Here is a 23,983-nt window from a genome sequence, read left to right on the forward strand (position 1 = left end):
GGTCAGGGCACCCAGTACCAGGGTGAGGGCCAGGGGCCAATAGGCCAGGCCAGGCCAGCCCAGGGCCCCTGCTGCTATCCCCAGGGCCGGCTGGGATTGCAGAGGGGTCTCCCCTGGGGCTGGCTCCATCCCCACTTGGTACCACGTGGGACGCTGCCCATGGGTCCCGCCCCATAGACCCCACCACTGAACACTCAGCAGCAGGCAGAGCTCCCCCTGGCCCATGGCTCAGCCACCCACACCCGGGACCAGGACCCAAAGTGTCGGTTCTGAGCCAGCTTCTGGAACCTCCAGTTGCTCAGTGATAGGCAAACAGCAGTGACCTCAATGGCAAGGGGGGGGCTGCGGGTCAGGATTGAGGGGCACGAGAGGAGCTGGGGGCCGGAGAGCCCGCGGCCGGGCAAGCAGGGGGCTGTGGGTCGGGACTGAGGGACACTGGGGGACGGGGACCCCGGGGACGGGCGAGCGGGGGGCTGTGGGTTGGGACTGAGGGGCACTGGGGGACGGGGAGCCCAGGGCCGGGCGAGCGGGAGCTGCGGGTCGGGAGTGAGGGGCACTGTGGGACGGGGAGCCAGGGGACAGGCGAGCAGGGGGCTGCGGGTCGGGACTGAGGGGCACTGCGGGACGGGGAGCCCAGGGATGGGCGAGCAGGGGGCTGCGGGCCGGGACTGAGGGGCACTCGGGGGGGAGGAACCCCTGGCCAAGCCCAGCCACTTGGTTCAACTCCCCTAACAGTTTTCACTCCGTCTGAGACCTTCTCTAGGGCCCCCCCACCGGATCTCTCTAATGCAAGGTCAGGGGATCCACACTCACACAGTCAGAAACTTGATTGCAAAAAAACCATGAAGGTTTTTCTCTTCAGGAATCTTTCTAAGCAACATCCCATCTTCTCTCTGCTCTGCAGAAGCATTGCTCCGTGCAGCCGTGACAAACTCCTTCTAAGTTTCACTTACACCCAGAATCACCTCTGGCCCATTAAGACTTTCACATAATCCCCTTTCCGGCAAGCTGCTGAACTCCATGGTCAAAGGCTTGGAGGTGGCACGCTCTTTCCCTCTGCGGCGTCCCTCCCTGGCAGTATGCAGGGTACCACGCCCAAGCTTGGGAACACTTCTTTCCTGATGTTCAGTCCGGTCCAGAACCACCTCTAGGACAATGGACAAATCCCAGTGTAAGGGGGCTGTTGCCCCCTTACTAACAGTCAATGGGGGTGTTTTAGTTGCTAGCTCCCAGTACTAAAAAGGGGGAAGGGTCGATGGGGAATCAGGACCCTGAGACTGACAGCCCCCAGGAACAATGGGGAGAGGCCAATGCTCCAGGTCAGCCTGAATGACAGGGCGGGCGGGCTAATCAGGGAGTCAGGAGGCCAGGGAGGTCCTGTCCTCCGTGTGAGCTGGATTTGCCTGGGTCAGACAGAGTGGAGCCCAAGCTAAGGAGAAAGCAGGGGCCCAAGCTGAGCTGGGGAGCAGAGCTGGGCCAGATCCAGAGAGAGCAGCCCCTGTCCTGGGAGCAGAGCTGCAGCCCCAAAGCCAGAGACACAGCCCAGAGAGAGCAGACTTGTCCTGGGAGCAGAGCTGCAGCCACCAGAGCCCGAGGGGACAGAGAAGCAGCCCAGGGAGCTGGAGGCAGAGCAGCAGAGACCGAGTGGTGGAGCTGGGGTTGGAGCAGCCCGGAGCTGGGTGTGGAGAGCAGCTGGGGAGACCGAGGGGGACCCTGGGCAGCGGGCCCAGGACAGGGAGACGCCTCAGCCAAGAGGCTCTGCAGGCCAGGCTTGGATCGTAACCTCGCCAGGGCGGGGGCGACACTGGGCAGAAGGGTCCTACCACTTAGAGCCTGAGAGCGTGTGGCCACCACCAGAGCAAGTGTCCAACCCACAGCATCCCTGCGCACAGCCAGGGCCTGAGAAGAAGGCCGGGGACTTACAAGGAACAGACTGTGAACTGCCCTGACGTTCCAGAGACACTGTTTGTGATGTTCCCTGCCCATAATAATGTTCCCATTATTCCCTATTCTTTTTAAATTTAATTGTTGATTAAATAACTTGCATTTGCTTTAACTTGTATGTAATGGTCAGTGGGTCAGAGAAGTGCCCAGTGCTGAGAGAGTACCCTGGAGTGGGGACACCCTAGCCCCTGTCCTAGGTGACCACAGCAGGGTTGAGGGTCGAGTCCCCCAGGAATCCTGGGCCCAGCCTTGTTGGGGTTACAAGGACTCTGCCAGACAGGAGAGTGGAAGGGGAGTCCTCAAGGGCAGGGAGGCCACTGGGTAAAGGAAGCGGGAGAGAGGACTCAGATCCTTTCGCTAGCCCACTTCACTGGGGTAGTGCAGAAGCCAGGAAAGTTCCCCACAAGAGTGGGACTATTCCCCCGCTTACACCAGCATAAGCTGGGAGGGTCCTTCCCAGACAAAGGACTGGAGGTTCACTCTCCTTCTTCAGCAGGGACACTGCGATTTGCAACAGGCCACCAACTGGAAACAGTCTATCCCTCAACAAAAAGGAGTACTTGTGGCACCTTAGAGACTAACCAGTTTATTCGAGCATGAGCTTTCGTGAGCTACAGCTCACTTCATCGGATGCATAGCATATCGTGGAAACTGCAGAAGACATTATATACACACAGAGACCATGAAACAAAACTTCCTCCCACCTCACTACCCCGCTGGCAAGTTTTGTTTCATGGTCTCTGTGTGTATATAATGTCTTCTGCAGTTTCCACGATATGCTATGCATCCGATGAAGTGAGCTGTAGCTCACGAAAGCTCATGCTCGAATAAACTGGTTAGTCTCTAAGGTGCCACAAGTACTCCTTTTCTTTTTACGAATACAGACTAACACGGCTGTTACTCTGAAACCTATCCCTCAACAGATAAGCTGGTGTTTTCCACAAACAGTGGCTCCTCGCACTGAATTACTTTAAGCAAAACACTTCTACTTTGTTCAGGCTCGTTTTTACAAACTTCACTTGCCAACAATTCAGCACCCACCAAAAATCTACCCTTTCCTTTCTCAGTTAGGGCTTTAACCTGGTTAAACACAGACAACTGCTTAGAGCCAGACACGCTCTCCACCTTCACAAATCTCCCTGTTACTAACAGATAACATAGCAAGTTCCCATTCATACTCTCTCTGGGACTGGGTTATCACATTAACTTGACTGAACATAGCTTTAATATCACTCCCAATACAAAGATCTGTAGGCAATAACTTCCTTGCACCAGCTATAACTTTATGTTTAACCCTGTTCCATTCAAGGTGGATTCTGGCTAAAGGAACACACAGTAAACTCATAGAGGAGTACAATATTCACGCTCTTATCTGGTAACTAATCTTCCTCTCTGACAAGATCTGCTTTAACTAGAGTGATGTTAGAAGCTGAAACTTGCCCTAAAAAGCTTTTACCATTGACTTTTACACTCTTTAGGAATTTTCTATTATAACCCCCATAAGTAGCATTGGCCCACAGGTTACCTCCTTCAGATCTTACAGTAACAGCATTTAGATAAAAGATGGCAGTGTTGGGGGATATTTGGTTACCCTCTTTCTGGTCAAAGTTCTTTAGCAGATTTTTCAGTTAACACCTGGACTAGCTACAGCCTCAGTTATGGAGTAATTTCTTCCAAACCCTCAGGGATTCATAGATATAATGAACCAAAATGACAAAGAAACTTTAATAACAAAAGGGATACCATACATTGAGCTCAAAGACAAGGGATTCTTTAAAGAAAAGAACAAGAATGTTCCTGTTTAGCTGTTCATTTATGGTCCATTGTGAGAACCAAAACCAGAAATATGTCACCCAAGGACGCCCCCTCCACCAGGAACTTCCAGGCTTTCCCAATTGCTACCCATAGTGGGACAAATCTGGAGCAATCCTAAACAGGGACAGAATCAGGACAGCAGGTTGCAAGAAACCCACTGAACCCCCTTTCTCAGCTCCAACGTCAGCAGAGATTTCAGGGTATTTTAGTGTAATTTATTGATTTACAGAACGTTCCTGAGACCTGTTTCCTTGAACAAAGCTGGTCACACCCCTGAACGACACAGTTATACTGACCTAATTTCCTAGCAGAGACCTGACCTATGTACCTTTGTGGATCTAGGCCAAATTGCCCATGGGCAAGTCCCTCTTGAAGAGGCCTTGACTAAAGCACCAAGAAGTGGATCTCTCTGGGACTCTACTTAAAATACTGTTTTCTTTTCCTGCTTCAGCCTCTGGACTTTTTAACTTGAGGAAACTTCTAATGCAAAGCATGAACTCAAAAGACGGCCTGCTCATTACCCAGCTTTCTGTGCAGCTGCTCTGCAACAGAAAGAAAACTCAGAAAAGATTTGATTGCTCAGGGGGGAAAAGGAAGCTTGAACACCCACAACGTGCTTGAATACACAGTCCCCTGAATGACGGTCCGTGCAGCTCCTGAATGGAGTGACTGGAACTCTGTACTGGGGCAGTCTCATGGGGCACGCTTATACATCAGTGACTCACCCCTAGACATCAGCACCTCTTGCTATGGCCATTTGGAATATGGGAGAGGGAATTTAATGTCATTTTTTCCAACCTTTGTGGTTAGGCTAGTTGAACTATCGTGTTCAGGAAGGGCAGGGACAGCTTGGCAGAATTGTGTGGCCACAACCTTAGCAAAGCTTTTTCTTGAAAGACAGCACAAGCCCGAGAGAGTAGAAGAAATACATCGCCTAGTAATGCCCACACTCCCAGCGTCTGAACGTTCAGGCTTTTTTCTAGAAGTGGTTTGGTCAGTGAGGAATCAAATGCCCTGGTTCTATCCAAGCCGTTCAACAACACAATAATAGCACATCAGAATGAGAGGAACGCCAAGCAGAAAATAACTTTACGTGGATTGAACAGTGTTCGTTTACTATCAACGTGAGGACATCTTCTACCTTGGACTGATTATTTAATCATCAAAAAAGAAACAGACCCAATTTGTGCAAAGTGTGATTTGTAAAGACTTTTAAATGGCTCCACTTTTGATGATCTACTGCATCACATGAATGACACTGTCGCTTTCAACAGCATTTATTAAGCTCATGGTCACGCTCCTATATGTCTGTCATTTTCTGTTCCCTTCACCTTCATTCCACCACTCCTGGGTCCCTATCTATCAGGGTCTGACCCTAAAGGCTGCTAGAGTCCTCCTTGATCATAGAGGGGAGTGAAAAACAGGCTACACAAGCCACAGGGTAAGGAAATGGCCTTTTCCATCTCAATCATTCCCTGTTCTCTATGGTTTGACAGTACAAAAAGATTGTAGCATTTAAGGTCACAGAGACGGCCCAGTAGAACGTCTGCAGGATGACAATAGTCCTCCAGGGTCATAGTGACTAGGGTGTGTGAGGCTAGAGGGAGTGAATATAACCAACTGGGGAAAAGGCCGGGGGGAAGCCCATGACCGCCTTCCAAAATTGCAGCTAGGAAATTAAAAGGAAATAAACAAGGAATAAATATGCTTCATTTACAATAAGTAAAAGTTAGGCTTCAAAGGAGCGGAGAGGGAAGTTCCATAACCAGTCTCACCGTCAGTAACACTTTAAAAAACTCCCTCGCCTCTCTCATGCTCTTTTCTTCTCCCTTTTCTTTCATTTGATTCAATTTTACACCCCATTGTCTCTGGCCCTTGTTTTCCATCCCTATTTATTTCCCTGCGTTCCCCTCAGTCTTCTCTGTTCCCGATCACAGACCACTCCACCTCACCTTGCCAGTTCTCTCCCCTGAGTTTATCTTCTCACCTCTTGCTGCCCGCTGAGCTCGATGGCTTTGCTTTGACTCTTCACTTCAGCCTCCCTCCACCTCCCCCTTGCGTCTCTGTTTATTTCCTTTATTTTTCTTTTCCCTTCCAGAAAACCCCAAACTCTTTCCCACCCTAGCATCCCTTTCCTTGAGGGCATGGAGATCACACGCTTCAGTCACTGGGTCTCCTTCTCCCAGGCTCCCTGCTGGTGCGGAGCCTCCATCTTTCCCCCAAGGACCCAAACCCTAATTAATTAATTAACTCTGCGTCCCTGCCACCTCCACAGCTTCCTGTCCCCTGCCCAGCTATTAATTCTGCCCCCAGCCCCCACATCACTTCTGCCTCCTGTCCCTCCATCCGTTCTGACCCCGCCGCCCCCACATCTGCCCCTTGGGGCCCATCTGCTCCTCCTGCAGCTCCAGGGGTTCTTCACCCCTCCCTCTTCCCATCCCTGGGGCTGCAGGGGGGTGGGGTGGGGGGAGGAGTTCCCAGGTGTCACAGAGATGAGGTATCGGGGGTTGGGTAGACAGGATTCCTCCAGGGTCATAAAGATGAGGCAGGAAGCTAGACAACTGAGAGTCCTCCAGGGTCATAGATACTAGGATGATGGTGGCTAGAGAAGCCCTTTTTTTTTTTTTTTTTTTAATTCCCAGAGGGCTACTCCCCCAATATCTCAGTGACCCAGTCTGACCCAGGATCCCCAGAGTCCTCCTGGACCATAGAGGACAGCGACAAACAGGCGGGACAATCCATGGGGCAATGAGATTGATCTTTTTGCCTCAAGCACTCCCTGATCTCTGTGGTTTGACAGTCCGGACCTGAGACCCCAGGAGCCTTCAGGAAGACTGGTGTCCTCCAGGGTCATGGAGACTAGTATGTGTGAGGCTAGAGAGGCCGACACACCCTGGAATATTCCCCCTATGTCTCAGGGACACAATCTGAACTGGGTTTCCAACCCCACTGAGAGCCAGGGGCGGATTCTCTCCCCATTGAAAGATGCTGGTGGGAAAGCAAAGATCGGAGTCTCGTTATCAGCGTCGAAAAATGTCACCTGCCCACATTCATAGTCCAGTGAAACCCGGATCCTCCTGGGGACCCAGCTCAGGGGCAGGGGGGTCACAGGGGAGGTGAGAGCCTGGTACTGACCCCACCAACACTGCTCCACTGCCCAGATCCCGCCCTCAGGGTTATAACTGATCCCTTCCTTCCTCTTCACAGACTCTCTGGCCGCCCCCACAGCCCAGAACAATCCATCCCCCACCTCCACCTCCCAGGAATGTATCCCTGAGGTGAATCCCTCATAGCCCAGCACACAGGGATCAGCGTCAAATCTCTCAGGATTGTCGGGCAGATCCTGCCATGTGTCTCCCCATCTCACACTTTTCCGATCCTCAGACAGGACGAGTTCGGGATGAGCCGTATCTGGATCCAGGGTCACATTCGCTGGAGAGAGAGAGAGAGAGAGAGAGAGAGAATCAGAGCGTTAAAAGCAGAGCTCAACCCTGGAGGAGTCTAGGACCATGTCTTACCGTCCCAAGCAGATCCGTTCTGGCTGGGACATTCCAGGATCCCTGGAAGCTGCCTCGGCCCTGGGGACCTGAGATGTCACTTCAGTTCCTCAGCCTGTATAATGGAAACCACTTCTGTACCTTCTACTTTGGTTATAGAGGCTGCAGCTTTTAATTAGGAGGGTCCAGAGGAGGCAGGTACCAACTTGGCACCCCAGAGGGAAGTTCCCTCCCCTAAATGCATCCTCCACTCCCAGGCCAGGGAGCAGAGACAAAAATGCAGCACTGGGAAGGGAGCCAATGAATGAAGGTCAGTGAGCAGGAAGTGGCGTTAGGTGGGGCAGTCCCTTTCCCTGCCCAGAGAGAAGAGAGGTCTGGAACTGGCAGCATTAGAGAGACAAAAAGAAAAGGTTTCAGAGTAGCAGCCGTGTTAGTCTGTATTTGCAAAAAGAAAAGACGGACTTGTGGCACCTTAGAGATGAACACATTTATTTGAGCATAAGCTTTCGTGAGCTACAGCTCACTTCATCGGATGTATTCAGTGGAAAATACAGTGGGGAGATTTATATACACAGAGAACATGAAACAATGGGTGTTACCATACACACTGTAAAGAGAGTGATCACTTAAGATGAGCTATTACCAGCAGGAGAGTGCGGGGGGGGGGGAGGGCGAGGGAAACTTTTGCAGTGATAATCAAGGTGGGCCATTTCCAGCAGTTGACAAGAATGTCTGAGGAATAGTAGGGGGTGGGGAATAAACATGGGGAAATAGTTTTACTTTGTGTAATGACCCATCCACTCCCAGTCTCTATTCAAGCCTAAGTCAATTGTATCCAGTTTGCAAATTGATTCCAATTCAGCAGTCTCTCATTGGAGTCTGTTTTTGAAGTCTTTTTGTTGAAGAATTGTCACTTTTAGGTCTGTAATCGAGTGATCAGAGGCTTGTTCACCTGCACATCTACCAATGTGATCTATACCATCATGTGCCAGCAATGCCCCTCTGCCATGTCCATTGGTCAAACTGGACAGTCTCTACGTAAAACAATAAACGGACACAAATCAGACGTCAAGAATTATAACATTCAAAAACCAGTCAAAGAACACTTCAATCTCTCTGATCACTCGATTACAGACCTAAAAGTGGCAATACTTCAACAAAAAAACTTCAAAAACAGACTCCAACGAGAGACTGGAATTAATTTGCAAACTGGATACAATTAACTTAGGCTTGAATAGAGACTGGGAGTGATGGGTCATTACACAAAGTAAAACTATTTCCCCATGTTTATTTCCCCCCCCATACCCCCCACTATTCCTCAGACGTTCTTGTCAACTGCTAGAAATGGCCCACCTTGATTATCAGTACAAAAGGTCGTCCCCCCTTACCCCCCGGCCTGCTCTCCTGCTGGTAATAGCTCATCTTAAGTGATCACTCTCCTTACAGTGTGTATGGTAACACCCATTGTTTCATGTTCTCTGTGTATATAAATCTCCCCACTGTATTTTCCACTGAATGCATCTGATGAAGTGAGCTGTAGCTCACGAAAGCTTATGCTCAAATAAATGTGTTAGTCTCTAAGGTGCCACAAGTCCTCCTTTTCTTTTTGCGAATACAGACTAACACGGCTGCTACTCTGAAACCTGTCATTAGAGAGACAGCATCTCCCCAATCCACAAAGCAGCTTCAATGAGAAAGTCTAGTCCTGCCCAAAGGAAAGATGGGATGCTGGAGAAGAGCCATGGGGAGAGTCTCTCCCGCAGGTGAAAAGGGGAAGGATGTGACAGCCATGAGGAGAGAGATTTCTCTACTGATCGCCCTGAACATAATATTAGACAGAAACGTCAATGTCAGTACAAATGACCAGGCCACAATTAAGAAGGTTCGGATGCTGGCCAATGAGAGAGTCTGGTTATTGGTGCGTGGGAGAGTTGTTTTCATGGAAATTTTCAGTTAATCGATGGAAAGTCTCCACCAGAGCTTACCCTTTGGCTGAGCACCCAGAGATCCCCCCCTTCCCTGCTCTAGCTCAGGTGGCAAAGAATCTGGAGGGGAAAAGGGTGGAAGAGATTAGGTACATGGTCTCTGAATTGTAACACCATTTTGGGGAGCTGCCTCTCCCTCCTAAGTGAATCACAGAATCATAGAATATCAGGGTTGGAAGAGACCTCAGGAGGTCATCTAGTCCCAACCTCCTGCTCAAAGCACGACCAACCCCAACTAAATCATCCCAGCCAGGGCTTTGTCAAGCTGGGCCTTAAAAACTTTTAAGGATGGAGATTCCACCACCGCCCTAGGTAACCCATTCCAGTGCTTCATCACCCTCCTAGTGAAATAGTGTTTCCTAATATCCAACCTAGACTCCCCACTGCAACTTGAGACCATTGCTCCTTGTTCTGTCATCTGCCACCATGGAGAACAGCCAAGCTCCATCCTCCTTGGAACCCCTCTTCATGTAGTTGAAAGCTGCTATCAAATCCCCTGCACTCTTCTCTTCTGCAGACTAAATAATCCCAGTTCCCTCAGCCTCTCCTCGTAAATCAGGTGCCCCAGCCCCCTAATCATTTTTGTTGCCTTCCGCTGGACTGTCTCCAATTTGTCCACATCCTTTCTGTAGTGGGGGGCCCAAAACTGGACGCAATACTCCAGATGTGGCCTCACCAGTGCTGAATAGAGGGGAATAGTCACTTCCCTCGATCTGCTGGCAATGCTCCTACTCATGCCGCCCAATATGCCATTAGCCTTCTTGGAAACAAGGGCACACCGTTGACTCATATCCAGCTTCTCGCCCACTGTAATCCCCAGGTCCTTTTCTGCAGAACCGCCGCTTAGCCAGTCAGTCCCCAAACTGTAGCGGTATATGGGATTTTTCCTTCCTATGTGCAGGACTCTGCACTTGCCCTTGTTGAACCTCATCAGATTTCTTTTGACCCAATCCTCCAGTTTCTCTAGGTCACTCTGGGCCATATCCCTACCCTCCAGCATATCTACCTCTCCCCCCAGTTTAGTGTCATCCGCGAACTTTCTGAGGGTGCAATCCATACTATCATCCAGATCATTAATGAAGATGTTGAACAAAACCGGCCCTAGGACCCACCCCTGGGGCACTTCGCTTGATACTCGCTGCCAACTGGACATCGAGCCATTGATCGCTACCTGTTGAGCTCGACAATCTAGCCGGCTTTCTATCTATCTTATAGTCCATTAATCCAATCCATACTTTTTTAACTTGCTGGCAAGAATACTGTGGGAGACCGTATCTAAAGGTTTGCTAAAGTCAAGATATATCACATCCACTGCTTTCCCCATATCCACAGAGCCAGTTCTCTCATCATAGAAGGCAATCAGGTTGGTCAGGCATGACTTGCCCTTGGTGAATCCATGCTGACTGTTCCTGATCACTTTCCTCTCCTCCAAGTGCTTCAAAATGGATTCCCTGAGGACCTGCTCCATGATTTTTCCAGGGACTGAGGTGAGGCTGACCGGTCTGTAGTTCCCCGGGTTCTCCTTCTTCCCTTTTTTAAAGATGGGCACTACATTAGCCTTTTTCCAGTCATCCGGGACCTCCCCCGATCACCACACGTTTTCAAAGATAATGGCCAATGGCTCTGCAATCACATCAGCCAACTCCCTCAGCACCCTCGGATGCATTTCATCCAGCCCCATGGACTTGTGCATGTCCAGCGTTTCTAATTAGTCCTTAACCTGCTCTTTCTCCACAGAGGGCTGCTCACCTCCTCCCCATACTGTGTTGCCCAGTGCAGCAGTCTGGGAGCTGACCCTGTCTGTGAAGACCGAGGCAAAAAAAAGCATTGAATATTTCAGCTTTGTCCACATCCTCTGCCACTAGGTTGCCTCCCCCACTCAGTAAGGGGCCCACACTTTCCTTGACCACCTTCTTGTTGCTAACATACCTGTAGAAACCCTTCTTGTTACCCTTCACATCCCTTGCTAGCTGCAACTCCAGTTGTACTTTGGCCTTCCTGATTACACCCCTGCATGCTCGAGCAATATTTTCATACTCCTCCCTAGTCATCTGTCCAAGTTTCCACTTCTTGTAAGCTTCCTTTTTGTGTTTATGCTCACTGAAGATTTCTCTGTTAAGCCAAGCTGGTCGCCTGCCATATTTGCAATTCTTTCTGCACATCGGGATGGTTTGTTTCTGCACCCTCAATAAGGCTTCTTTAAAATACAGACAGCTCTCCTGGACTCCTTTCCCCCTCATATTAGCCTCCCAGGGGATTCTGCCCATCAGTTCCCGGTAGGAGTCTAAGTCTGCTTTTCTGAAGTCGAGGGACCGTATTCTGCTGCTCTCCTTTCTTCCTTTTGTGAGGATCCTGAACTCAACCATCTCGTGGTCACTGCTGCCCAGGTTGCCACCCACTTCTATTTCCCCTACCAATTCTTCCGTGTTTGTGAGCAGCAGGTCAAGAGGAGCACAGCCCATAGTTGGTTCCTCCAGCACTTGCACCAGGAAGTTGTCCCCAACACTCTCCAAAACTTCCTGGATTGTCTGTGCACTGCTGTATTGCTCTCCCAGCAGACGGCAGGGTGACTGAAGTCCCCCATGAGAACCAGGGCCTGTCATGTGGAAACTCCTGTTGTTGTCTGAAGAAAGCCTCGTCTACCTCATCCTCCTGGTCTGGTGGCCTATAGCACATGCCCACCGCGACATCACCCTTGTTGCTCTCGCCTCTAAACTTAACCCAAAGACTCTCAACAGGCTTTTCTCCAGTTTCATACTGGAGCTCTGGGCAATCAGACTGCTCTCTTACATACAATGCAACTCCTCCACCTTTTCCCCCCACCTGTCCTTCCTGAACAGCTTATACCATCCACGACAGTGCTCCAGTCATGTGAGTTACCCCACCAAGTCTCTGTTATTCCAATCACATCATAGTTCCTTGACTATGCCAGGACTTCCAGTTCTCCCTGCTTGTTTCCCAGGCTTCTTGCATTCATGTACAGGCACCTAAGATAACTAGCCGATTGCCCTGCTTTCTCAGTATGAATCAGGAGGCCTTCCCTGTTGCACCCTCCTCCTAGTGTTTCCTCCTGGTACCCCACTTCCCCACTTACCTCTGGGCTTAGGTCTCCATTCCCTGCCAAACCTAGTTTGAAGCCCTCCTAACTAGGTTAGCAAGCCTGCCTGAGAAGATGCTCTTCCCTCTCTTTGTTACATGGATCCCATCTCTTCCTAGCAATCCTTCTTCCTGGAACGACATCCCATGGTCGAAGAATCCAAAGCCCTCTCTCCGACACCACCTGCATAACCATGCATTTACCTCCACAATTGGACGGTCCTTACCTAGGCCTTTTCCTTCTCCAGGGCAGATCGACGAGAACATGACTTAGAATCATAGAATCATAGAATATCAGGGTTGGAAGGGACCCCAGAAGGTCATCTAGTCCAACCCCCTGCTCAAAGCAGGACCAAGTCCCAGTTAAATCATCCCAGCCAGGGCTTTGTCAAGCCTGACCTTAAAAACCTCTAAGGAAGGAGATTCTACCACCTCCCTAGGTAACGCATTCCAGTGTTTCACCACCCTCTTAGTGAAAAAGTTTTTCCTAATATCCAATCTAAACCTCCCCCATTGCAACTTGAGACCATTACTCCTCGTTCTGTCATCTGCGACCATTGAGAACAGTCTAGAGCCATCCTCTTTGGAACCCCCTTTCAGGTAGTTGAAAGCAGCTATCAAATCCCCCCTCATTCTTCTCTTCTGCAGACTAAACAATCCCAGCTCCCTCAGCCTCTCCTCATAAGTCATGTGCTCTAGATCCCTAATCATTTTTGTTGCCCTTCGCTGGACTCTTTCCAATTTATCCACATCCTTCTTGTAGTGTGGGGCCCAAAACTGGACACAGTACTCCAGATGAGGCCTCACCAGTGTCGAATAGAGGGGAACGATCACGTCCCTCGATCTGCTCACTATGCCCCTACTTATACATCCCAAAATGCCATTGGCCTTCTTGGCAACAAGGGCACACTGCTGACTCATATCCAGCTTCTCGTCTACTGTCACCCCTAGGTCCTTTTCCGCAGAACTGCTGCCTAGCCATTCGGTCCCTAGTCTGTAGCGGTGCATTGGATTCTTCCATCCTAAGTGCAGGACCCTGCACTTATCCTTATTGAACCTCATCAGATTTCTTTTGGCCCAATCCTCCAATTTGTCTAGGTCCTTCTGTATCCTATCCCTCCCCTCCAGCGTATCTACCACTCCTCCCAGTTTAGTATCATCCGCAAATTTGCTGAGAGTGCAATCCACACCATCCTCCAGATCATTTATGAAGATATTGAACAAAACGGGCCCCAGGACCGACCCCTGGGGCACTCCACTTGACACCGGCTGCCAACTAGACATGGAGCCATTGATCACTACCCGTTGAGCCCGACAATCTAGCCAGCTTTCTACCCACCTTATAGTGCATTCATCCAGCCCATACTTCCTTAACTTGCTGACAAGAATGCTGTGGGAGACCGTGTCAAAAGCTTTGCTAAAGTCAAGAAACAATACATCCACTGCTTTCCCTTCATCCACAGAACCAGTAATCTCATCATAAAAGGCGATTAGATTAGTCAGGCATGACCTTCCCTTGGTGAATCCATGCTGACTGTTCCTGATCACTTTCCTCTCCTCTAAGTGCTTCAGGATTGATTCTTTGAGGACCTGCTCCATGATTTTTCCAGGGACTGAGGTGAGGCTGACTGGCCTGTAGTTCCCAGGATCCTCCTTCTTCCCTTTTTTAAAGATGGGCACTACATTAGCCTTTTTCCAGTCATCCGGGACTTCCCCCGTTCGCCACGAGTTTTCAAAGATAATGGCCAAGGGCTCTGCAATCACAGCCGCCAATTCCTTCAGCACTCTCGGATGCAATTCGTCCGGCCCCATGGACTTGTGCACGTCCAGCTTTTCTAAATAGTCCCTAACCACCTCTATCTCTACAGAGGGCTGGCCATCTCTTCCCCATTTTGTGATGCCCAGCACAGCAGTCTGGGAGCTGACCTCCAGACTTGCGCCTCAAACTCCTTTATCCTTCTTCCCAGAGCCATGTAGTCTGCAGTGACCCACTCAAGGTTATTCTTGGCAGTATCATTGGTGCCCACGTGGAGAAGAAGGAAGGGGTAGAGGTCCGAGGGCTTGATCAGTCTCGGCAGACACTTTGTCACATCCTGAATTCTAGCTCCAGGCAAGCAGCACACTGCTCCAGTCTCCCGGTCTGGACGGCAGATGGATGACTCCGTCCCCCTTAGGAGGGAGTCCCCGACCACCACCACCCGTCTTCTCCTCTTGGGAGTGGTGGTCAGGGATCTCCCATCCCTAGGACAATGCATCCCATGCCCTCTGTTCGATGGGGTCTCCTTCTGATCCATTCCCTCTGATAACTCTTCCAAATCGTTCTCTGCCATAGTACCTGTGCAGACAGCCTGAAAATGTTTCCTTACCTCTATCTGCATTGCGGGTACATGGGTTCTCTTCTTTCTTCTTCTGGAGGTCACATGCTGCCAGTTTTCTTCCCCGTTCTGCACTGCTCTCTCTGATTCTTCAGTATGCTGTGCCTGCAGTGCCAAACGCTGGCTTCTCTCCAGAAAATCTTCATTTTCTCTGATGCAACTCAGGGTCGATACTTGGTACTTGAGTGCATGAGGCCAAGCAGAGATGCCCAGACAGTTCCTCCCCCTGGCTGCTGGAGCTGCTATGGTGGCTTCAGAAACTGCCTCTCTCCCTGGTTCCTGGCTGCATCTTCCTGCTGGGGCTGCTTCTCTCTCAGGATTAGAGGAAGGTCAAAACCTGAAGTTGCAGGGAGGGGAGTAAGAGGAGGGAGGCAACAGATATAAACCCCAGGGGGAAGCATGTGCTGAGCCCGTCCTGGCAGCTCTTCTCACTAGCCTGGGAGAAGTGAAGGGAAGGATATTAGAGAAGAACCTCTCAAGGCCAGAGAGTGGTGAAGAGGAGGTGGCCTTGGGAGGGGTAGCTCCTTCCCCAGCCGAGAGAGAAGGGAGGAGGTACCAGCATCAGAGGGAGAAGTGAGCAGTTCAAAGGGGAGAGCTCAGCCCAGCCCTGCTGAAAAGAAAGGTAGGAATGTTGGTGAGGAGCAACGGGAGAGAGCCCCACCCTCACTCAGGGGAAAGAAGAAGAATGTGGCAACCCTCTCAACTGAATATTTCAAAGGCATGTGGATGTGCCTGCAAAAGCCAGGGTCAGCGTTAAGGCCCTTTGTGTGTAGGCGAGAGAGTATTTCTCTTCATCGGCATGGGCATGAACTCAGCACCCAGGCTAGAGTCAGGATTGTTTGTTTGACATTTGCTTGGGATCTCTTCAGTATTTCATGTTTGTATTTTTAGTTTTAGGGGGAGTGTCGTGGTCAGGGTTGGTTTCATTGGGAACTTGAGCTACGAGTTCATGAAAATGTTTTCATGGGATTTTCCTCTTCATTTAAAGATAATCTCCACGTGAAATCTCACCTGGTCTGTCTGATCCCGGGGATTTCCCTCTTTTTACCTCCAGTTCAGAGCGCAGCATGTCTGGAGGGGGAAAGGATAAAAGAGATGAGATTTCATGCTGTTCTCTTTATAGTGACATCCCCATTCTTAACTGACATAACTTTGTTTTAATTATACGAGAGAAAAATTTGGAGAGACAGAGACACTCCCAGATCTTTAATAAAAGCTAATCTGAAACATTCTGTTTTCTCTTTCGTTCAGGCATCTCAAATCAACTAAACCAATGTCCATTAGCCCTCAAAAACACCCAAGGATATTATGTGGAAGATAGATTTCCTGTTCACTCATCCTCCAGACCCCAGTTGGGTTGTCTCATTCTCCTTTTGCATGTTGTCATAACCTAGGCCCAGATCCTGCAAAGAGTTTAGCATGACAGAACAAAGAGCAATGGTCTCAAGTTGCAGTGGGGGAGGTCTAGGTTGGATATTAGGAAACACTGTTTCACTAGGAGGCTGGTGAAGCACTGGAATGGGTTACCTAGGGAGGTGGTGGAATCTCCATCCTTCGAGGTTTTCAAGGGCCGGCTTGACAAAGCCCTGGCTGGGATAATTTAGTTGGGGTTGGTCCTGCTTTGAGCAGGGGGTTGGACTAGATGACCTCCTGAGGTCTCTTCCAACCCTAATTGTCTATGATTCTATGAATGCAACTTTACACTCCTGGGCTCACTGGACATTAATGAGATTTTGCAGGCTTAGGGCCCTGAATTGCAAGCTCTTTGGATCAATTTACTCAGTATCTGTACAGAGCTCAGCACAGTGGGGCCCTCATCCTCCTTAGATGTAAAAATGAATAATAATAAAATCATTTTATAGCTGTGGAAACTGAGGCAGGGAGAGGGTTGGCTCAATGGGCCTGATTCACCCCGTGTTGGTAAAGTGATGGGGGACGCAGCTTGTGGTTCCCCTATTCAGTAGCTGCAGGGGCTGGTGCAGACTTTGGCACAGGCTAGGGAAGCCTTGTGGTCCAGCCCGAGTGGCGTTGCCAGGGAGCAGAGTATCAAAGGCACAGCTTTCCCCTGGTCACACCCCTCTATCCCTGCTCCACCCTGCCCTCAGCAACCCCACTCTGTTCCCACCCACCCAGCAAGGAATGCTCCTTGAGCACGAGAGGCTCCTGTCCTGGAGTGATTCACCCGCCCTGTAGTTGGGAGAGAGAAACTGAGGCACCCAGATCTTGCCATATTTTCATCTAAATGATTTTACCAAAGCTCATCAAGTGAATCAAACTGAGACATCCTGTTGCCTGGGTCCCTACTACATACGTTCAGTTTCTCTACTTTCTGTTTTTTATTAAATAGATACACACTGGAATAACGAACCAACTGGCTAACTCCACCCACAGTCCCAGAGACACACTCCGATTTCTCCTCCTAGATTCCTTCTTGGTACCTTTGAACTTCTTCATAGTCTCTGGTAGAGCAAAATTTTTCTGGGAGAAATCGCTGAATCTCTTTTCCAGCTCAGCAGAAAGCCCCACCGGCTGCTGGAACTTCCCCATCTCACACCTGGAAAGAGAGAATTTCACATTATACTATTTCATTTACTGATTCGTTATCATCCCTTTCTAGTGGAAGTTGCTGCTCTGAAGGACCTGGAGTTAGAATTCCTCTGCTTCTCCCAGCCTCAGAGCAGGGGCAGCACAGGCCAAAGGCCCCATTAATATTCTTCAACTCTAGCCTGCAGAGAGCAGATCCGAGGATAAAAGAGGAATCGAGTCTCCAGGGCCAGTTCTCTCCTTGACCTCCATGCACTAATACTGGTATGTTCCCATATTTCTTGCACTGAGTGTTATGGGATCTTTCTTCCAGGCAGTAGACTGAGACCTCAGCTCCACGGAAATCAGCTCATTCCACACAGAACTCCAAACGGTCCTCGGGTGCGAAAGAATCTTGATTCCTGCTGACCAGGGCATGATTGTACCCCGTGCCCTAGAGGTGAAAGGCTCATATTCTACCCCCAGAATCCTGAGGCAGCCAGTCCCCAGGGACGTATCATATCTAGGAAATCCTTTAGGTCAGTCTTTCCCACTGACTAGATAGTTCCAGAGTCTTGTATAGAAGGATAGAACCTCAGGATTAAGTTCATCGCAGAGACTTGTATGCAAAATGTGACCCTGCCACACACATTTTGCTGGAGAACTTTGGGGAGATGTGTTGTTAACATGGTCTCCAAGCCCTTTCCCAGCACTGTGAAGCACAACGGGGAGTGAGTGAGAGCCACGTACCTGCTCAAGGTGCGTCTGACATCCTAGAGGGAAGAGAGAGAGAGAAAACAATCTCAGTCGCTCATGGCGCACGCTGGGGTACTCAGGAAAGGGATTTTGCAGCTCTGGGGAAAAGAGGCACTGCCCTGGCCTCGGGGCCGTGCATTGGCTGATTTAATGTAATCTCTAACATAAATGAATCTGTAACCCTTGCAAGAGCAACAATAATTCACATTTCATGAATGCGCACACTGAGTTACACTGTGATTTCTGACTGCTGGACACCAGTGCCCATGACTCAGGAGTTGTGTTGGGCTTTGGGATAGTTTTAACTCAGTCTCACCTGCAGGAATTCACTCGCTGGCTTCTGACACTTCCCCTCCATCTCACTAATCAGGTCACTGAGACAGGAAATCCCCTCAGAGAGTTTAGTGACATTTTCATTCTGTATCTTCACAATCTCCTTTTCCAGGTTTTCCAGCTGGGCCAGCAGACGTCGCTCTTGTTCCTCCAGGAACTTCCTCAGTTGCTGAAATTCAGCCACAATCTTCTGCCTCTCGGTTTGTGTCTGTAGCTGTGTTTTTAAAAAAGGAAGGGACATAGAGGGAGCCTAGGGTCCTTTCACAGAGTGCTGAGTGAGAGAGAATTTCTTTACAAACTCTGTGATGGCTGACACGTCACTAACACTGCAGTTACTAGAGAGAGGATTTTCTAAACCTTCCCATTTGTTCCTAATATCTCTTAATGGGATATTTCCATGTCTGACATCAGTGGCGCTGGAACAATTTCTAAAGTGGGGGTGTTGAGCTGCGCCCCCCCTTGTCCCTGTTCGTGCCCCTCACTGCCCCAGGCTGGGACCACAGCTGGGGGCAGCTGCAGAGCTCCAGGCACGGGGCCGGCGGCCGGGATCCCGGGTGGCAGCGGGGCCCCCAGGCTCGGGCTGGTGGCCGGGACCCTGGTGTGGGGCGCAAAGCCTGGGGCTGCTGCAGCACCCTCTGCACCCCTACTTCCTGCACCTATGTCTGACATGGGCAGGACAGTGTGTTATCAGAGGCCTACGTCAATCCTGATCCAGAGCAGCAGGAGGCAGGACTCAGCCCTACATTAACAGAGATGCCAGGGGAGAAAAAAGAATGAAACAATTCAACAATAAGAGAAATGCCTGCAGGTGGCAGACAGCCTGCCTGGGATCTAGTCAGTTCAGCTGGGGGGGGAGATTTATGAAAGCCACAAGGGCTAGAAAATTAACTCATTAATTTGGAATGGGAGCTTAGAGTCTGAGGCATATGAGGCGGTCCTGATCCTGGGAAAGGACTTCTCAGGCCCTGTGTATGTATGTATGAGTGCACACACACGAATCCAACACAGCAATCCATGGTCATGGAGCAACGCACACTAGCTCGCATTCCCCAAGGCCACAGAGCAATAGGCCTACAAACACACCTCCCATCGCAAGTCCCTGCGGGGTTAATAGCAGCGGGCACCTACCAGGTACTCCTGGCTTTTCCCCTCGCCAGTCACTTTAAATCCCAGCAGCTTCTCTCTCTCTTCCCTCAGAGTCTCCAAATGGGCCTGAATCTTTCCCTGGAGAAACCGAAATAAGTTGGCTGGTTCCATTCCGAGGGTTGAGAGCATGTGTGTAGTGGGTGTTTTTCCACCCAATACTCAGTCGGTGACTGTCGGCCTGTAGCGGGGCACTCACCCCGCTCCTGTGAAAGGCTAGGCTGATTGGGGAAAGCAGCCACAGCTGAGGCCATGCCCCAATCAGGCCACACCTGGCCCTATAAAAGGGAGGTGAGCCGGGCATTGAGGCAGTCTCTCTCTAGCTCTGGAGAGAAGGGCACCTGAGGCAGGGCAGGGGCGCGGCAAGAGGAGCTTGGGAGCTCCAGCCTGGTAACTCTCCTGACTGCAGGCCTTGTGCAAAGCCTACTGGGGATGCAGAGGGGCAGCCCGGGGATAGGGAGAGGCAGCTGGTCGTACCCCATTGCCAATGATGAGTAGCTATTACAGACTACGGTCTGCCCCAGTGAGCGGGGCTAGATGATGGCTGGCAGTAGCCACTGAGGCAAGGTGGGTTTAGAGGGTTGGGGGTTCCCCTGGGAGGGGAGACCCAGACTGTGGGTTACTGCTGGGGCAGAACCCTGAGGTAAAGGGGTACTGGGGTCCAGGAGAGACATGGGGGTCTTCAGGCACGTGAGCCACTGTCCTGCTGAGGGTGTTCTGGGCTGGACAAGAGCTAATTCCCAAAATGACCAGCAGGAGGTGCTGTGCCAGTGAGTCTCAACCTCGCTACATGGCCTTACTAGGTTTATGACATGAGGGACACCAAGGAAATGAATTGTCATTCATGGAGACTAGGAGTGTTTTATATTCGGGCAGTTTAGAATTATTTGGCCTGACTTAAACCAGTGGAGAAAGCTGGAGTCACAGGGTGGTGAATCAAAAATCAATTTTTTTAGACAGCTTAACTAACAAAGTGTGATACAAACCCCAGAAGCCACCAGGATTAGAAATACGGTCTGGGATGCTCCCAGGAGCCCAGCTCCCTCTGAATTTCAGCCCTGAACCCCTGGGGATTGGACTGGTCTAAGCACTAGGGCAAAGCCCACTGGCCGTGGTGATTTGTGTTGTGAGAAGTTGGTCTATGGTGTCCCAAACCCTTTCATTCGCAGTGGCCTCTGGGGAGCTGTCTGGACCCCCTTTCTGTGTGAATGCCAGTTACTTGGGGTCCACACAATGTTTAGCACTACGATCTCCTCTAGTACGGCCAGCAGCTGAGTGTAATCACTCATGGGGCAACACAGGAACGTAGAATCCCAGTGGGAAACTTCATCTCCCTGGTGGGCCTGGGGCCTTTAGCAAGGAGTCTTTTCCCTCTTAATGGCTGCACTTTGTCACTGCTTAGCGCTGCTGGGGAGGCAGCGCGGCCTTGTGATTAGGGCCCTGGTTTGGGCCTGAGGAAAGCTGGGTTCTGTTCACAGCTCTGCCGGTGACCCTGGGCAAGTCCCTGCTTCTGTTTCCCCTCCCATTCTTGGCTGTCTTGTCTGGTTAGGCTTTAAACTGCTTAGGGCAGGGATTGTCCCTCGCTGTGTTTTGTGCGGGGGCCCAGCGCAGTCAAGGTCAGGTCTTGTTTGGGGTCTGGAGGGACTGCTGGGACGCAAAGAACAGCGATAATGCAGATGACAATACACATCAGTTATAAAAACAGCAGCTTGTAACTTCCCCTGCTCCGATCTGAGGACAACATGCTGACGGAGATCGGCCTGCAGCTTATGTGACTTAAACCTCTTGGATCCTTTCGCCGGTTCATTTGAGGGGGAAGTTGCCTTATTTCCCCATTGGGAAGTGGTTTGGAAATGGTGTCAGAGAAACGTTGCCCACATCCAGCCTCTTGGCTTTACAGCGCATAAGGGTGCAGTTACAGCAAAGGCTGTCAGGGAGAGAGATTGCGTCTGACCTGTAAATTGGGTTGAAATTACCCTGTCATTAAAATTCAATTCGAATGAATTAGACCGGCCAGTGCTTCCCTACCTTGTAGTCCTGGGCAGCCTCCTCTATGGGAACTACCGTGTGAGCTCTGTGAGCCCGGGATCTGTCGCACACCACGCAGATCGGGGTTTGGTCCTCTTCACAGAACAGTTTGAGAGGCTCCCGGTGCTCGCCACACGCGCTCTCCCCTCCTGCATCCTTCATCACCTGTAGACTCAGCCGTTTGGCTAGTTCGAGGACATTCGCCAGGGGCCGGTTCGGCCTCAGGTTTCTCTGCTGAGTGATTTCTCTGCACTGAGGACAGGAGAAGCTTGTATCCCGACCCTCCCAGCACTGGTTGATGCAGGCTCGGCAGAAACTGTGCCCACAGTCTATAATCACTGGGTCTTTAAAATACTTCCCACAGATGGGGCAGCTAGCTTCATCCTGGAGACGGTCCACGGGGTTTTCTGCGGCCATGGCTCCCTCTGGACACTGCTACTGGGTTAGTTTCACTTTCCCGAGCTCAGAAATCCACCCTGCTCGCAGCAGCAACTGGGTGTCTCCCTGCTCAGGACTGACTCATGCTGTTTGCGGAGCTGGAACGAGTCCACCGGTAACATAAATGCCCCATGATCCAGATGGATCCCTCCTGCTTCCTTCAGGATTCGGGCTGATCCGTCCCTTCCAACGCACAGACTCTCTGGCCACCCTTGCAGCCCGGTATTCACCCCCACCCCACCCTAGGAATGTCTCCCCGAGGTGAATCCTGCACAGGCCAGCACACAGGGACCAAATCTCTCAGGATTGCTGGGCAGATCTTGCATGTCTCACACTTTTCCAAGGGAGTGCTGGCCTCTCCCCAGTGACCCTGGGGATCTGTCCCATCTCAGGACCCAGACCCTTTCTCGGCGCTTCCCATGTCTCTTGGGATTGGGAGAGAGCCATCCAAAAAACCCCACCATGTTTCAGTAAGGGGCCAACATCCCCCTTGACCTGAACGCAGCGAGTGTCAGCTAAAACCAGCAGTCACTTTTGACAAATGAGGCCAGGATGATTCACTACGTAATTCAATGGTTGTCCGCCTATGTTCAAAGGAGCGGGTGCTTTCAGTATGTGTTGAACTGGCAGGTTACTCTGGGTGGGATTCACAAAGGGATTTAGGCGCTGAGCCGCCATTGAAATCCATGGTAGCTAGTTGCCTAAATCCCTTTGTGAATCCCACGCTCAAGTGCCTGATCAGATCGTTGTCTCCACAGAGACGCTGTTGACTTGTTTAAGAATGAAAAGCTTTTTGTTTGTTTTTTGAAGAACAGACTTTTAAAAAAAAAAATTCTGAAAAATTGTCAGCAGTATTACAATTTTCTTTCGTGACCATTTTGATCAACTCTGTTCTAGAAATTGTACCAATGTCCCCACTCAAAAAATCTTTTTTTTTTCTGATAGAAAAGCTTTGGCAACCATTTTGATAGAACGTCAATGAAAATTGTGGGGGAAATGTCATGAAAACAAGAAATTGGGTGTATTTGGAACTCTGCAAAATAAACTCAGCGTTGACATTTTGAAATCTTTCTCAAAGCAGCTTTCCTTTGCTCTGACCAGCTCTTTCCTGCCTCTTCTCTACAAATCCTGGCTTTTCATTAGAAAGCTCACAGCTTGGAAAGCAGCTGTAAAAAGAGAAAACAGCTCTTGTGAATGAGCAAGTGCCCAGGAGGCTTCAGCAAGTGCTCAGTGGGACCAAGAGTGGCTTGTTCCTGAGCCATACTATCGTAGCTGAATAATATGGTGGTTGCATGAATAATGTAAAGGACGACTGACAAAGAACAAGAAAATCACACTGTTATTCAAGTTTCAGAGTAACAGCCGTGTTAGTCTGTATTCGCAAAAAGAAAAGGAGGACTTGTGGCACCTTAGAGACTAACCAATTTATTTGAGCATGAGCTTTCGTGAGCTACAGCATCCGATGAAGTGAGCAGTAGCTCACGAAAGCTCATGCTCAAATAAATTGGTTAGTCTCTAAGGTGCCACAAGTCCTCCTTTTCTTTTTACTGTTATTCAAATTCACATGTCGAAAACATGGCACTGGACCATGGGGATTTTCTACCTTGTAGCTCTGGGCAGCCTCCCTTAATGGGATGGGAGAGCGCTGTCCCTGGGTCTCTCTACCACTTGCACATAGCAGGGCCTGAGCCTTTCCACAGAGGAATTTGAAAGCTGCTTTGTGGTTTCACACCCTTTTGCCTCCTCCTGGCTTTCTCACTGATTGGCTGGATTGTTCAGCTCTGTCAATCCTGGTGGCCATGGCATTCAAGAATCATAGAAGATTAGGGTTGGAAGAGACCTCAGGAGATCATCTAGTCCAACCCCTGCTCAAAGCAGGACCAACACCCACTAAATCATCCCAGCCAGGTTTTTGTTAGGGGTGGTTTAATTATGTCAGGGGGAGACAGCTCACCTGCCAGCACTGAGTGGCTACATGGGAGACCTCACAGCTGGGCCACTGTAAGATCTGTAGTGTAGACAAAGCCCCAGTGTTTGTTGCTTTTGTCTG

General features: G+C 50.2%; 1 protein-coding gene across 2 annotated transcripts; it reads right to left on the reverse strand.

Annotated features, from left to right (window-relative positions):
* Nucleotides 1–3,647: 3,647 nt before the first annotated feature.
* LOC102945750 (zinc finger protein RFP) lies at nt 3,648–22,016 on the reverse strand. Of its 2 annotated transcripts, XM_027830593.3 has the most exons (7): nt 21,496–21,984; nt 19,453–19,548; nt 18,308–18,538; nt 17,986–18,008; nt 17,151–17,266; nt 15,724–15,783; nt 3,648–7,191 (listed from the first exon to the last, which is right to left on the reverse strand). In XM_027830593.3, exons 1-7 carry the CDS (start codon nt 21,910–21,912, stop codon nt 6,674–6,676), a joined length of 1,461 nt encoding a protein of 486 aa, XP_027686394.2. In that variant the 5' UTR covers nt 21,913–21,984; the 3' UTR covers nt 3,648–6,673. The 2 variants fall into 2 exon arrangements, with proteins under 2 accessions (XP_027686394.2, XP_037739185.1); XM_037883257.2 differs by lacking the exon at nt 19,453–19,548 and having other exon boundaries at nt 21,496–22,016.
* Nucleotides 22,017–23,983: the final 1,967 nt, after the last annotated feature.

The sequence above is a fragment of the Chelonia mydas genome, chromosome 24, assembly GCF_015237465.2.
Source record: "Chelonia mydas isolate rCheMyd1 chromosome 24, rCheMyd1.pri.v2, whole genome shotgun sequence".
In the NCBI taxonomy this organism is placed as follows: Eukaryota; Metazoa; Chordata; order Testudines; family Cheloniidae; genus Chelonia; species Chelonia mydas.